The sequence below is a fragment of the Heptranchias perlo genome, chromosome 39, assembly GCF_035084215.1.
Source record: "Heptranchias perlo isolate sHepPer1 chromosome 39, sHepPer1.hap1, whole genome shotgun sequence".
Classification (NCBI taxonomy): domain Eukaryota; kingdom Metazoa; phylum Chordata; class Chondrichthyes; order Hexanchiformes; family Hexanchidae; genus Heptranchias; species Heptranchias perlo.
The window spans coordinates 5766760-5779564 of record NC_090363.1 but is presented as its reverse complement, the minus strand read 5'-3'; the positions used below and the strand labels follow the sequence as shown (position 1 = coordinate 5779564).

At 48.8% G+C, this 12805-nt stretch overlaps 1 protein-coding gene across 1 annotated transcript in view; it reads right to left on the bottom strand.

Moving 5' to 3' along the window:
• Nucleotides 1–12805, bottom strand: part of LOC137305156 (N(G),N(G)-dimethylarginine dimethylaminohydrolase 1-like) — a 37745-nt gene that overhangs the window by 5387 nt on the left and 19553 nt on the right. The window contains exons 2-5 of the mRNA XM_067973961.1: nucleotides 4769–4868; nucleotides 2450–2523; nucleotides 2082–2201; nucleotides 907–1050 (exon numbers count right to left, since the gene is read on the bottom strand). Of these exons, the coding sequence (XP_067830062.1) occupies nucleotides 907–1050; nucleotides 2082–2201; nucleotides 2450–2523; nucleotides 4769–4868 (438 nt within the window). The remainder of the gene's footprint in view (nucleotides 1–906; nucleotides 1051–2081; nucleotides 2202–2449; nucleotides 2524–4768; nucleotides 4869–12805) is intronic.

Here is a 12805-nt window from a genome sequence, read left to right as displayed (position 1 = left end):
CGTCCCTCGTGTCTGATAAGAGGGCGGACCTGGGGAACACAGTGGGCTGCTGCTGCTGCTGATGCTGCACAGGGTAAACTTGGGGGGCGGGGGAGTTTACTTGTAAACTTGGTTTCTCGGAGCTCCTTTTAAATGGGCCCCTCCCTGTTCTGATGTCCTTGCAGTGCTGTTCTCCCACCAGCAAGTGTTGATGTTGCATTTGGGGAAAACCCCTTCGCAGACTTGTGCAGTTTTCTACCACTCCCTGGCTTAAAGGGGAACTGTGCATCCATATCACCACTCACCCTCCCTGGCTTAAAGGGGAACTGTGCATCCATATCACCACTCACCCTCCCTGGCTTAAAGGGGAACTGTGCATCCATATCACCACTCACCTTCCCTGTCTTAAAGGGGAATGTGCATCACCACTCACCTTCCCTGCCTTAAAGGGGAATGTGCATCACCACTCACCTTCCCTGCCTTAAAGGGGAATGTACATCACCACTCACCTTCCCTGCCTTAAAGGGGAATGTACATCACCACTCACCTTCCCTGCCTTAAAGGGGAATGTACATCACCACTCACCTTCCCTGCCTTAAAGGGGAATGTACATCACCACTCACCTTCCCTGCCTTAAAGGGGAATGTACATCACCACTCACCTTAACCACCCAACAGCACTCCAGGAACGTTGGAGGAGGTCCCAATAGCTGTGGTATAAACACCATCTCTGGCTTCGCACCGTTTGAACCTAACCCTATTTGTGGTATAAAGCATCACAATACTGGAGGGGCAGTCATATCCCCTCCTGCCCTCCCCGCACCCCTAAAAACAGACAGGCCACAGAGGAATAATCCCAGGCAGATGTTATTCCAAGGGCCGCTGCTCCGATCGTTCAACAAAGGAAGCAACCAAAATAAATATCTACCGTTGAACTTTCCGGAAACTCCTCTGCCGTCCGATGGACCAGAAAGTTGCTCTTATTACCAACTCGTGCATAGATGCAATTGGCTGCGGAGTCATCCGGCACACTCAGCTTGTCGTACTGATAGTCTGTCAGCTGCTCCATTGCCTGTCCAGAAAGGGATAAGGGGGAAGAAAAGTGAGCAAGGAAACTATTCGGGAAACAACGGGCCTGATTCTGTAATCGCTCGTCCACAGCCTAATGGAAAAACACCCTGTCCCATCATCGTCCACCCCAGGGCAGGTACATCAGAGTAAAGCTCCCTCTACACAAGTCACAAAACCCCCAGCCAATGTGGCTACAAGGGGCATATTGACTACTACACCTCAGGTTAGGGTGACCCCCCTGTCAGTATCCCCACACACTACCCAGTGACCCCCTGTCAGTATCCCCAAACACTACCCAGTGACCCCCCTGTCAGTATCCCCACACACTACCCAGTGACCCCCTGTCAGTATCCCCAAACACTACCCAGTGACCCCCTGTCAGTATCCCCACACACTACCCAGTGACCCCCCTGTCAGTATCCCCACACACTACCCAGTGACCCCCCTGTCAGTATCCCCACACACTACCCAGTGACCCCCCTGTCAGTATCCCCACACACTACCCAGTGACCCCCTGTCAGTATCCCCACACACTACCCAGTGACCCCCCTGTCAGTATCCCCACACACTACCCAGTGACCCCCGTCAGTATCCCCACACACTACCCAGTGACCCCCCTGTCAGTATCCCCACACACTATCCAGTGACCCCCCTGTCAGTATCCCCACACACTATCCAGTGACCCCCCTGTCAGTATCCCCACACACTACCCAGTGACCCCCCTGTCAGTATCCCCACACACTACCCAGTGACCCCCTGTCAGTATCCCCACACACTACCCAGTGACCCCCTGTCAGTATCCCCACACACTATCCAGTGACCCCCCTGTCAGTATCCCCACACACTACCCAGTGACCCCCCTGTCAGTATCCCCACACACTATCCAGTGATCCATTAAGAGGCACAAAGACACTGGGGAGCCAGGGCTACTGAGAGGAGGGAAAATAGATGGTTAATGCTGGAGCTGGATCAGCAGGCTCTGGACTGGGAGGGGAGGTCGGGGTTGGGCTGACAGTAAGGGTCCCGCCTGACCTTGATTGCCTTTCGAGCAGCCTCACTACTCCCGACGACAATGGTGTTGGGGCCTCCCATGCTGCAGAAACTCTTCAAATGATGGGGTTCAGGGACTTGCACTACGGAGACAGTAAAATCCTGCAGAAACACAAAAAGAGATAATGATCCATTAACACAAACCTTCCTAGTCATCAAACGAGAGATCCATGCGTTACAATCAGCTCTCAACAGCCCAATTACTGAAGTACATCAAATTGCTGAATAAACTTCTCCCCAAACACATAGGGATCATCAGCAAATAGAGTCCCAATTTCCCTTTCCCTCCACCTCCCCCCACCCCAGCAGGTACCTCCACCCCCCACGACGGGCGTTCCCCTGCCACTCACCTTGAACGCGGCCGCCACGAATTCCGCTCCTTTGAGGTTGGTCCATTTCGAGATGCCGACAAAGAACTCACGCCCTGGAACAGAAAAGGGGGGATTGGTCAGAGGTTTTTTGCGGAGGGTGGGCGGGTGGAGAGAAGAGGAATTGGAATTAAAACGAGACTTCACATGGCAAGGAGAGGCATCAAATGGCAGAAGAATGCGGGAGTTGGGGCAGTTGAATATATAAATGCAACAAATTGTTCTGATCTAGAATGCGCTGCCTGAAAGGGCGGTGGAAGCAGATTCAATAGTAACTTTCAAAAGGGAATTGGATAAATATTTGAAGGGGAAAAATTTGCAGGATTATGGGGAGAGAGCAGCGGGAGTGGGGCTAATTGGATAGCTCTTTCAAAAAGAGCCAGCGCAGGCACGATGGGCTGAACGGCCTCTTTCTGTGCTGCATGATTACAACCCCGAGGAGAGAGGAAGACAAAATCTAAACCCCACCCCCCAGGGCATTAGATGTCAATGGAAAGGTTAATCCAGCTGGTTACAAACCAGTCCTGAAGATCTGAAATTTAACCACCCGTTCCCCCCCCAAAAAAAATAAGGGGCTTCAATCGTTCAGTCACAGAGTCAGCGTTTCACAAAACCACTTCCTCTTGGAGTCCAGAATAGAACCATTAAAAAGTAGCCCCATCAGAATGTGCAACTCCCTGAGTGACTAACAGGAGGAGCTGTGCAGAGATGGTGGTGTTGGGGCTGGGGTGGAGTACGCAGTCCCAGCAGGGGGGGGGGGCACGGTCTGAGCAGGAGGACACCAATGTGACGCACGATCCAATATAAAAGAGTTTCGACAAGTCTCGCATGGGATAAGTCGTCTTACCTGTTGACTGAAAGGGTCCCAGTGAGACACAAATTCGGACAGTCTCAATCCTGCTGGTCATGGACCAACAGCAGAAACTGTCCCCAGTTTGACAATTTCTTTCAGACAGGACACTGGACAGCTGGTGTGGAAGATGGAGAAATGTTGCAAGGAGTCACTTGGAAGCATGAGATTGGGGCCAAAGCATATTGATGGGACAGTGTAGAGGGAGCTTTACTCTGTATCTAATCCGTGCTGTACCTGCCCCGGGAGTGTTTGATGGGACAGTGTAGAGGGAGCTTTACTCTGTATCTAACCCGTGCTGTACTTGCCCTGGGAGTGTTTGATGGGACAGTGTAGAGGGAGCTTTACTCTGTATCTAACCCGTGCTGTACTTGCCCTGGGAGTGTTTGATGGGAACAGTGTAGAGGGAGCTTTACTCTGTATCTAACCTGTGCTGTACTTGCCCTGGGAGCATTGGTGAATATCCAAGTTTGTCAGAATGGGAAAGTGTTCGATTGCCCAGAACATGCATCCTTCACCTTAAGTGTTCAGAGGAGTTACTGAACCATAGAAACATAGAAAATAGGAGGAGTAGGCCATTCGAGCCTGCTCCACCATTCAATATGATCATGGCTGATCCTCTATCTCAATACCATATTCCCGCTCGCTCCCCACACCCCCTGATGCCTTTCGTGTCTAGAACCAGATGGCAAGAGGGAGCTGGGTTAATATCGGCAGATAGAGTCAGGGTGCTGGGTGAGTGGAGTTACTGAGCAAGATGGTGGAAGGCAGCTGGGCTACTCTTCTGTGGTGACGTAGCCTGCAATAGGCTGCTAGCTGGAACGAATTACTGAGTCCAACATAGGCAACCCTGGTTTTAAAAAAAATTGAACAAATAGCTCTGGGCGTATTTTTAAATTGAAAAGGAGACAATGATGACTTAGCCCATTGGCTTTCTGGATAACTGCACTGCTAGAGCAGGTCTGAATTAAGGAGATCAGCAGTCTGATCCCCAGCCTGTGTCAAGTTAGCTGAACCAGGTCAAGTTGTGGGGGTGGGGGAGGTTTATTGCTTATCCATGTCTCTGAGTTGGAAGTGGGGGGGGGCAGGAAAGAAGAAAACCCAAAGCCAGGTTTATCGCTCATCACTTTCCAGTGATTACTGCTGGAAAATACAAGTGGGGATATGGGATGAGGTCGGCTGTGATGCCCTCACAGTCGAATAGTCTGTCCACATTCACCGATGCGGGTTCATGCACGAAGAACGGGCACGCGTGCGGTACCAGAGACCTGCTGCCATCCACGGAGCCATGCCCCAATGGTCGGGACTTTCCTCGGAGCCGCTCCTGGTAACTTCGCCTGGCTTGCTGCGGCCATCCCCGTTTAGGAGCGAACGGGATTTCCGGCGACGGAGCAGGAGCGGCTGCGAGGAAATTCCCGAGCGGCGGCGGCGACGACACAGCCAGCGGTTACCTGTAAACAAGACATCACTACCGTCGAGTGTGGCTTTCTCGTCCTTCACCTCATACACTCGCAGCTTCAGCTCTTCCAGAATACACTTCACCGTCTCCACCTGCAACACAGAAAGCTGCCACTCAAATCTCCGCATGTAAACCACCCGCACGATCCCTGAACTCTCCCAATCTCCGCCCCCAAGCAGCCTGCTGTTCCAATCATGTGTAGAGCACCTCATCGCAGCTCTGCTGAAAACAATGACAGAATTTTAGGGTGACTACAAAAAAAATGCCTCCTTTTTTCTAAAAAAAAAATCACACTGAAAATGCAAGATTAAGCAGCTCCCCCAAATGGGCTAGTGGGTAAATGGGAATGATCCATAAAACCAGAACGGCCAGGATGCAGTCTGTGTCGGGTTATGCATTTGTACATGGAGTGAAAGTTGACCCATGCACTGGGCTAGGCCTCGCTGACTAATAACCCGTCCATAAACTCAGTTCAGGCTCACCGAAGAACATGGCTGAGGACATCATCTGCCTGGACAACCAACTCCAGCACCTCCAGGAGAGGGGAGGAAAAATATATCATCCAAATTTAGTTAAAAAAATTTTTGTTTTGCTCAGTCACATTATGAAACCTTAGGTCAAATCAACAGTGGAGAGGCTGCACATCATCTCCGCCTCCCCAGCTCCCAAGCTTCAAGCACAGGTCCTGCACCGGGGTAAAGGCTTTCACAAAAAAACAAACAGCAATGCAGAGATTTAAAGCATAAAGCCCGAGCTAACCCTGTGCCAATCCAGGCCAGCGGTTTACCAGGGAGACCAGATACACCGGCAGCAACTCGCCAAGGCTTCTTCGACAGCACCTCCCAAACCCGCGACCTCTACCAACTAGAAGGACAAGAGCAGCAGGCACATGGGAACAACACCACCTGCGCGTTCCCCTCCGAGTCACACACCATCGCGACTTGGAAATATATCGCCGTTCCTTGATCGTCGCTGGGTCAAAATCCTGGAACTTCCTTCCTAACAGCACTGTGGGAGAATCGTCACCACACGGACTGCAGCGGTTCAAGGCGGCGGCTCACCACCACCTTCTCCAGGGCAATTAGGGATGGGCAATAAATGCCGGCCTCGCCAGCGACGCCCACATCCCGTGAACGAATAAAAAAAACCTGAAAATTGGGTGAAGGCTTTACACATTCCAGCAGCTGGCCTGGAACATGAGGCCCCACTCAACACTGCCAAACACCTCTCCCAGCAGCTGTTCAATGAAAAACTTAAAGAAAGTGGAACAGATTTTTATTACAGCAACATATTCAAACAAACAAAGATGGCCACTAGGCTCCCATTAATGGTACAATAGGTAAACACACACTGAACTAAGCTGCACAAGTCCAGAGAGGTCCCAATCACGAGGCTGATCAGTAGAGGTGGGTCAGTGATTCAGACTCCTGATCGCTGTCCAAGGATCCTTGCCGAGAAGTACAGTGAGCAGCTAAGAACCAGATCATACCCCGGCCAAACGTGAGAAAGCCCAACACTCTCCCCACCAGCCTGTAGAACCGGTCTTTCGGATACGATGTTAAACAACCAACTCTCAGCTGGACGTAAAAAAATCCCACGGCCGCTAATTCGAAGAGCTGAGGAGTTATCCCCCGGTGTCCTGGCCAGTACTTATACCCCAACCAACACCACTAAAAAAAGGTCATTATCTTTCTGTGCAAAAATTCTTTCCCCAACAGTGATCACACTTGGCTGCAAAGCACTTTGGGACGTCCTGAGGTTGTGAAAGATGCCTTAGGAATGCAAGTTTTTTCTATTTTGAAAAAAAATGACCACTTGTGTTAACAGACCAGAGGTCAAGCTGTAAACAGCCAACTATACAGCGTGCTATCTGTTTAGCAATGTAGCCTCTCTTCAGTAAAGTGGCCTCCATGTGGAGGAAATGCTGTCACTTTAAAGCTCAGCCTTCCACGAGTACTCCTGTGGGATCAGTCAGACAGTTTCTGCTGCCAATTAAAATTTTATTGGGAAAAAAAAAGCAGCCTCCTTTGTTGCTGGGGCCTAAAAGAACGAGAGAGGAGACAGAAGCAACCGGGTCGGTGCCTCTCCTCTATCTTCTCTCTCTTCCCCCGCCCCCCCCCCCTCCAAGAGAGTTTTGGGGGGGGGGGGGGGGGGGGGGGTGCAGGTAAGCGCAGCATCAGGAGTTCGTATACACACACAGTGGGCGCTAAATAGTGTTCAGGAGCGGGAACCCTGGTTGATTTGCTGGCTCCCTAGCCCCAGACAGCCATGTCTGGTTGAACATATTTCCTGGAGGTTGCCTCACACGACCTCCTGCCTCCAACTCCCACCATTGGTCACTCGATATGTCAAGTCTCAAGAGCACCATGGCCAATTGGAAGGCGAAAAGACCATTACCCAATTGGATGATTGTTGACAGTCAAACATCTCTCCCTCACTCCACACGACCCCGCCCCAATATTATAGACTCCTGTTCAAAGAAAATTAAAACTTTTTTTTTTTTTAATTGCCTTTATAATTTTTCTCCCAAGTGTTGCTCGCAGCAGTGCCCTGGAGATTAAATTTCCAATTCCTGGAGACTCCAGGCACAATCCTGGGAGGGTTGGCAACCCTTAAATGAGAGCGAAGGCCTATTGTAGCACCCCAGCTGACACCAGCCAAACGTAGGCCTCATCTGCGTGACTCCCTACCGCTCTGCACTGATGAATTTACAGACTGACCTGCGACAGGAACCTTTTGTTTTTAAAAGAAACAAGAGGGAACAGGTTTATTTCGAAGCAAGCAATATTGCAGTCACCACACCCTCTGTGGTACAGACAATGAAAAGATCTCAACGCACTATCACGGCAAGGTAGCAAAATTCAAAGTAAGGAAGCTTTTTTAAGTGTACACCTCCTCTGGACCAGTCTTGTGTTCCTTTACTTCCCCATTACCATCCCCTTATGCCTCGCACCTCCATCCTGGCCCGCCACCCTATCACAGACCTTCCCTTTTGTTCTTTCCTCCACCCCCTTTCCCCTGACTCGGTATTTGCTTAAAAAAATTTTTTTTTTTTTTTTTTTTTTTAAACTTCTTCCCCATCTGACGAAAGGTGATCGACCTGAAACATTAACTCTTTCTCTCTCTCTCTCTCTCTCTCTCTCCAGATGCTGCCCGACCTGATTGAAATAAAAACAGAAAACGCTGGGAAAACAGATTTCCAGCATCCGCAGTGTTACGCCCTTTTTTAAAAAAATAAATTTAATTTGCAGGGCTTGTAAATGCATCATCCAACTGAAGGCCGCATCAACTTAGCAAACTGTACAGATGCTAGATGCACATCTGTCCACAGGCCAGACTGCTTGCCTATTATTGATATTGATACATGGTTACCAACATCTACAGTTTGATCATTGCTACACTTTAATAAAGGAGACCCTCTCTCCCACAACTCCAAGCAAAGAGGGGGTGGGGGAAGGTTAAAGATCATATACCACTGCCCCCCCCCCCCCCCCCCCCACCATCATGTCCTTTTGAACTTTAACCTGAGAAATCAAGAGCTAAAAATGAATTATAATTGAACAAGCTTTGACATAGGAAGCAAAGCCAAGAGAGAGAGGGAGAGGAAACCCAATAATAGGTCAAAGGCGGCAGATATAGCAAAGAATTCATCCAACGATTGGAGACGGAAGGACAAGTTAGTCAAGGTTACACAAGGAAACATAACAAGCAGTCTCAAAGCAGCTGGACAGGGAACATTCCCCTCCCTCCAGTGAGTAAACTGTTCCAGCCCTTCACACAGAATAATCCTCCCAAGGTGATTCCCTGTCCCAAGCAACCCATCAATAAATCCTGGCCTGGTGAATACCTTTCCCACAGGCCTCAACTCCCATTTCACTCCAGCCACTAACCAACCCACTGCACATTCCTTACAACTCCCTTCCCAACTTGCCTTCAGTGCATCCGCTCATTCTCCCATCCCTCCCCCAACTCACTTGACCACATATCCCAAATCGAGAAAACTACCAAAGGCAGACCAGCATCTCGAATAAAAGCTCGGCAACTCAAAGAACAGCCCTACGTAAAAGCCCATGACACGTAGCAAGTAACTGCACTAAGTGCAGTGGGACATGGGCTTATAAGTGCACTGTTGGTAGATGCAAAATTTCTTCAGTTTAAGTAAATGGAACCCTGACAAAATACACAAGTGTCGAAAGAACGAACTTGCATTTATATAGCGCCTTTCACCACCTCGGGACGTCCTAAAGTGCTTTACAGCCAATGAAGTACTTTTGAAGTGTAGTCACTGTTGTAATGTAGGAAACGCAACAGCCAATTTGCGCACAGCAAGATCCCACAAACAGCAACGTGATAAACGAACAGATTGTATTTAATTTTTTTTTTAAATTTGGGGTGGGGGGATAAATATTGGCCAGGATACCACGGCAAACTCCCCTTCGAAATAGTGGGATCTTTTGCCTCCCCGAGGCGGCAGGCGGGGCCTCAGTTTAACGTTTCATCCGAAAGACGGCACCTCCGACAATGCAGCGCTCCCTCACTACTGGCACTGGGAGTGTCAGCCTAGATTTTGTGCTCAAGTCTCTGGAGTGGGAATTGAACCCACAATGCAGAAGTGAGTATACTATCCACTGAGCCACAGCTAACAAGAATTATTTTCTAGGGGATAAGAAGGCTTTCCACTCCAGTAAATTGGTTGTTTGGTGTATTTTTGGTGATCTACCATGTGGGTAACCCATTACCCTCTCACTTGGAAAAGGGACTTCTGCTCTATTTTATGGATAATTATTTCCTAGTTCCCATGTTTGGAAATTAATTATTTCTCAATAGGAGATTTTGACCCAACATTAAATGACCATTCTAGTCAGAGCTGCAAGCAGCAAACTTACAATTGTAACAAACCATCTCGAACATTACCTCCCCTCCTTTCCCTCTTATCACCCACCCCCAAAATGATGGTGCATATCCGGGCAGGGGCTGGATGAAAGCTCCCTGGAAAAAATTTTTACACTTGGGTTAATTTTCAACACTTTTATGCTTCATAAACCTGTTTTATAAAAGACATTTGGGTTTCAACAGAGCAAATCAGAACCCAGCTTCCCCAGAGCACGGCTCCCAATTAAAAATTACTGGCAAAAGGCAAAGCGACACCACAAATAACATTACATCACTTTAACAGTAAAGTTATTGCAGCCTCCTCCTCCCTCCAACAAGGGGGATTTCTTACAGAAACACCGCACCTTTTTAAAAAAAAACAAAACCGAACGCTCAGGCTTTGTGCAGTCAACAGTCCCTTTAAAACGCACTGCCCTCCAGTTACCTCACGTGTGCGCCTTACTGCTAGAGAACACGTCACCGAAAGAGAGAGAGAGTTAGAAGCTGCAACAATCCCAAGGGAAGGCCTGCTGTTTATCAGCTGACTATGTCAATGTGTAGCAGCTGCTCTCAACTGCCTATTCAACAGAAAAAACACAGACAATGGAAAGCAGGAGGGGGACTTGGCACACTGCAGAGAGTACAATTTAGACTCGATCCTCATTTACTTTTGCACTGATCCATGGTTAAGTAGCCACGGACTGTCTCTCTCTCTCCTCCCTCCATTTTAAAAATCACTAGCAATATTACTCTTGTTCCATCTAAGCTCTAAATAGCCTTTCCCACAATCTCCTCCTCCTACTCATTGATATCAAGACTCATTGCACGCTCTCCCCACTTTAGCATATTCTTTCCCAAAGCTTGCACAAACTTACAACACCTCAATTCACTCAATCCTCCTTTCCTCAGACACGGGGGGTGGGGGGTGATTTTAAACCCCAAGAACAGGTGGGTTGGGGGCAGGTGAGAGTTGAAAAGTCTTTTTTTTTTGGGGTCGCAACTGCAAAATTTTCGGTCTTTGCATTCCCGGTGGGAAGCCTGGAATTTTATGCACCCAAGTTAAACCCGGAAATAAAGCCTGGTTGCAGTCGCAACCGAAAAAAACTATTTTCAGCTCCCACCCGCCCCCAACCCATCTGTACTTGGGGGTTAAAATCACCCCCTCAAGCTTTTTCTTAAAAAAAAGGTTCAGCGAGAAAATAGAGCGCCTTTCACAACCTCGATGTTCCAAAGCACTTTACAGCCAATAGAGTACCTTTTGAAGTGTAGTCACTGTTGTAATGTCGGAAACGCAGCAGCCAATTTGCGCACAGCAAGATCCCACAAACAGGAATGTGATATTGAGCAGGTAATATGTTTTTAGTGATGTTGGTTGAATAAATATTGGCCGAATAAATATTGGCCAGGACACTGGGGGAGAAACATCCTGCTCTTCTCCCAAATAGTGCAGTGGGATCTTTTGAGTCCACCCAAGATGGCAGACGGGGACTCGGTTTAATGTCTCATCCAAAAGACGGCACCTGCAACAGTGCAGCACTCCTTCAGTACTGCACCGGGAGAGTCAGCCGAGATTTTGTGCTCAGGTACCTGGAGCGGGGACTTGAACCCATGACTTTCTGACTCAGGAGCGCACATGCCACTAACATGATTACTCACCTCTTTCTTGATTCGACAAACCTTCTGCCCCAATTGTCCCCTCCACCCTCCCCCTCAATCAAGGTGGGGAACCTGGGGTGTCTCGACACCCATCTGCAGCGCCCCAGCTGCCACCAACCCTCTGATTTAAAGTAAAGAACGCTGAACAAACCAGTCGCCCCTAAGCCAGTTCCAGAGAGAGAGAGAGACAGGCTGATTATCAATCTCTCGCAGGTCTTCCAGTCGACTCACAACCACAAGGCTCTCTCTGTGCAGTTGATTAATCCTCAGGGACCTGGAGCAGAGTGGAGCGCCGCAGAGCAGATGTGCCCTGTCGGAGTGCAGCGTTCAATTGGGCAGAGTGATGAACCCCAGCTCACCTAAACTCATTAAAAAAAAAGCAAATCAACCAGGCGGACGGTCAGGCCGGTACAATGGTCTCTGCATCCTGGGCAAGGGAGTAGCCTAATGAACAATATTCTGAAGTCCATTAATATCAACCCATCACCAACTAGACCTTATGTGAGAAAGGTCACTTAGCCAAGGTAATGAGCGACAGGCAGCATATGAGGAACTACACCCCAGCAAGAGTCAGCAACAGCTTGCATTTATATAGCACCTTTAATGTAGTAAAACAGCCCAAGGTGCTTCCTAGGAGCGTAAATCAGACAAAAAAAATGACTGAGCCACAAAGCGATATTAGGGTGGGTGTCCAAGTGCTTGTTCAAAGAGGTAGGTTTTAAAGAGAGTGTCTTAAAGAGAGAGAGAGATTTAGGGACGGAATTCCAGAACTTAGGGCCCGGTTGGCTAAAGGCACGTCCGCCAATGGTGGAGCGAAGGAAATTGGGGACGTGCAACAGCCCAGAATTGGAGGAGTGCAGAGATCTCAGGGGGTCGTAGGAGGTTACAGAGATGGCGGGGGGGGTGAGGCCATGGAGGAATTTGAAGAATGAGCATTTTAAATGTGAGGCATTGCTGGATCGGAAGCCAATGTAGGTCAGCGAGCACAGGGGGCTGATGGGTACAGCACCTTCAGGAGTTTACAAAACTCCCGAGTACAAATACAACTGTATTTTTGTGTTGATGGGCAGAGCATCTGGTCAAACAGATTTTAACACTTCCAAGTCAAGTGGCCTCTCGGGAAGATTTCAGTATTTTAAGCCTTTAAATCACAGCTTGGTCAATAAACGTCGGGACCCATCACCGCACAAAGCACCAGCCCATCTCGGGGGTCGAGTGTCACGTACCCACACCATAAAACATCATATTTACTGTACTGGTCTTTCAACCAGCCCCCTGCCTGCATTTAAAAATCAATGCCGCCTCACAGCACTTCAAAGTTCTACCATGTCCATCAGATAAAATTCCAGATCAATGCCAAGAATAACTCAAAACCCAGCCACAGAGAGGCAGGGTCACTGAGAAGTCCAATGCGATCAGGAGAAGTTAGAGGAAAAAGAAATAATTGTAGTAAATAGACAACACAAGTAGTCGCCCACATTGTTTTTATTAGTCACCAGGG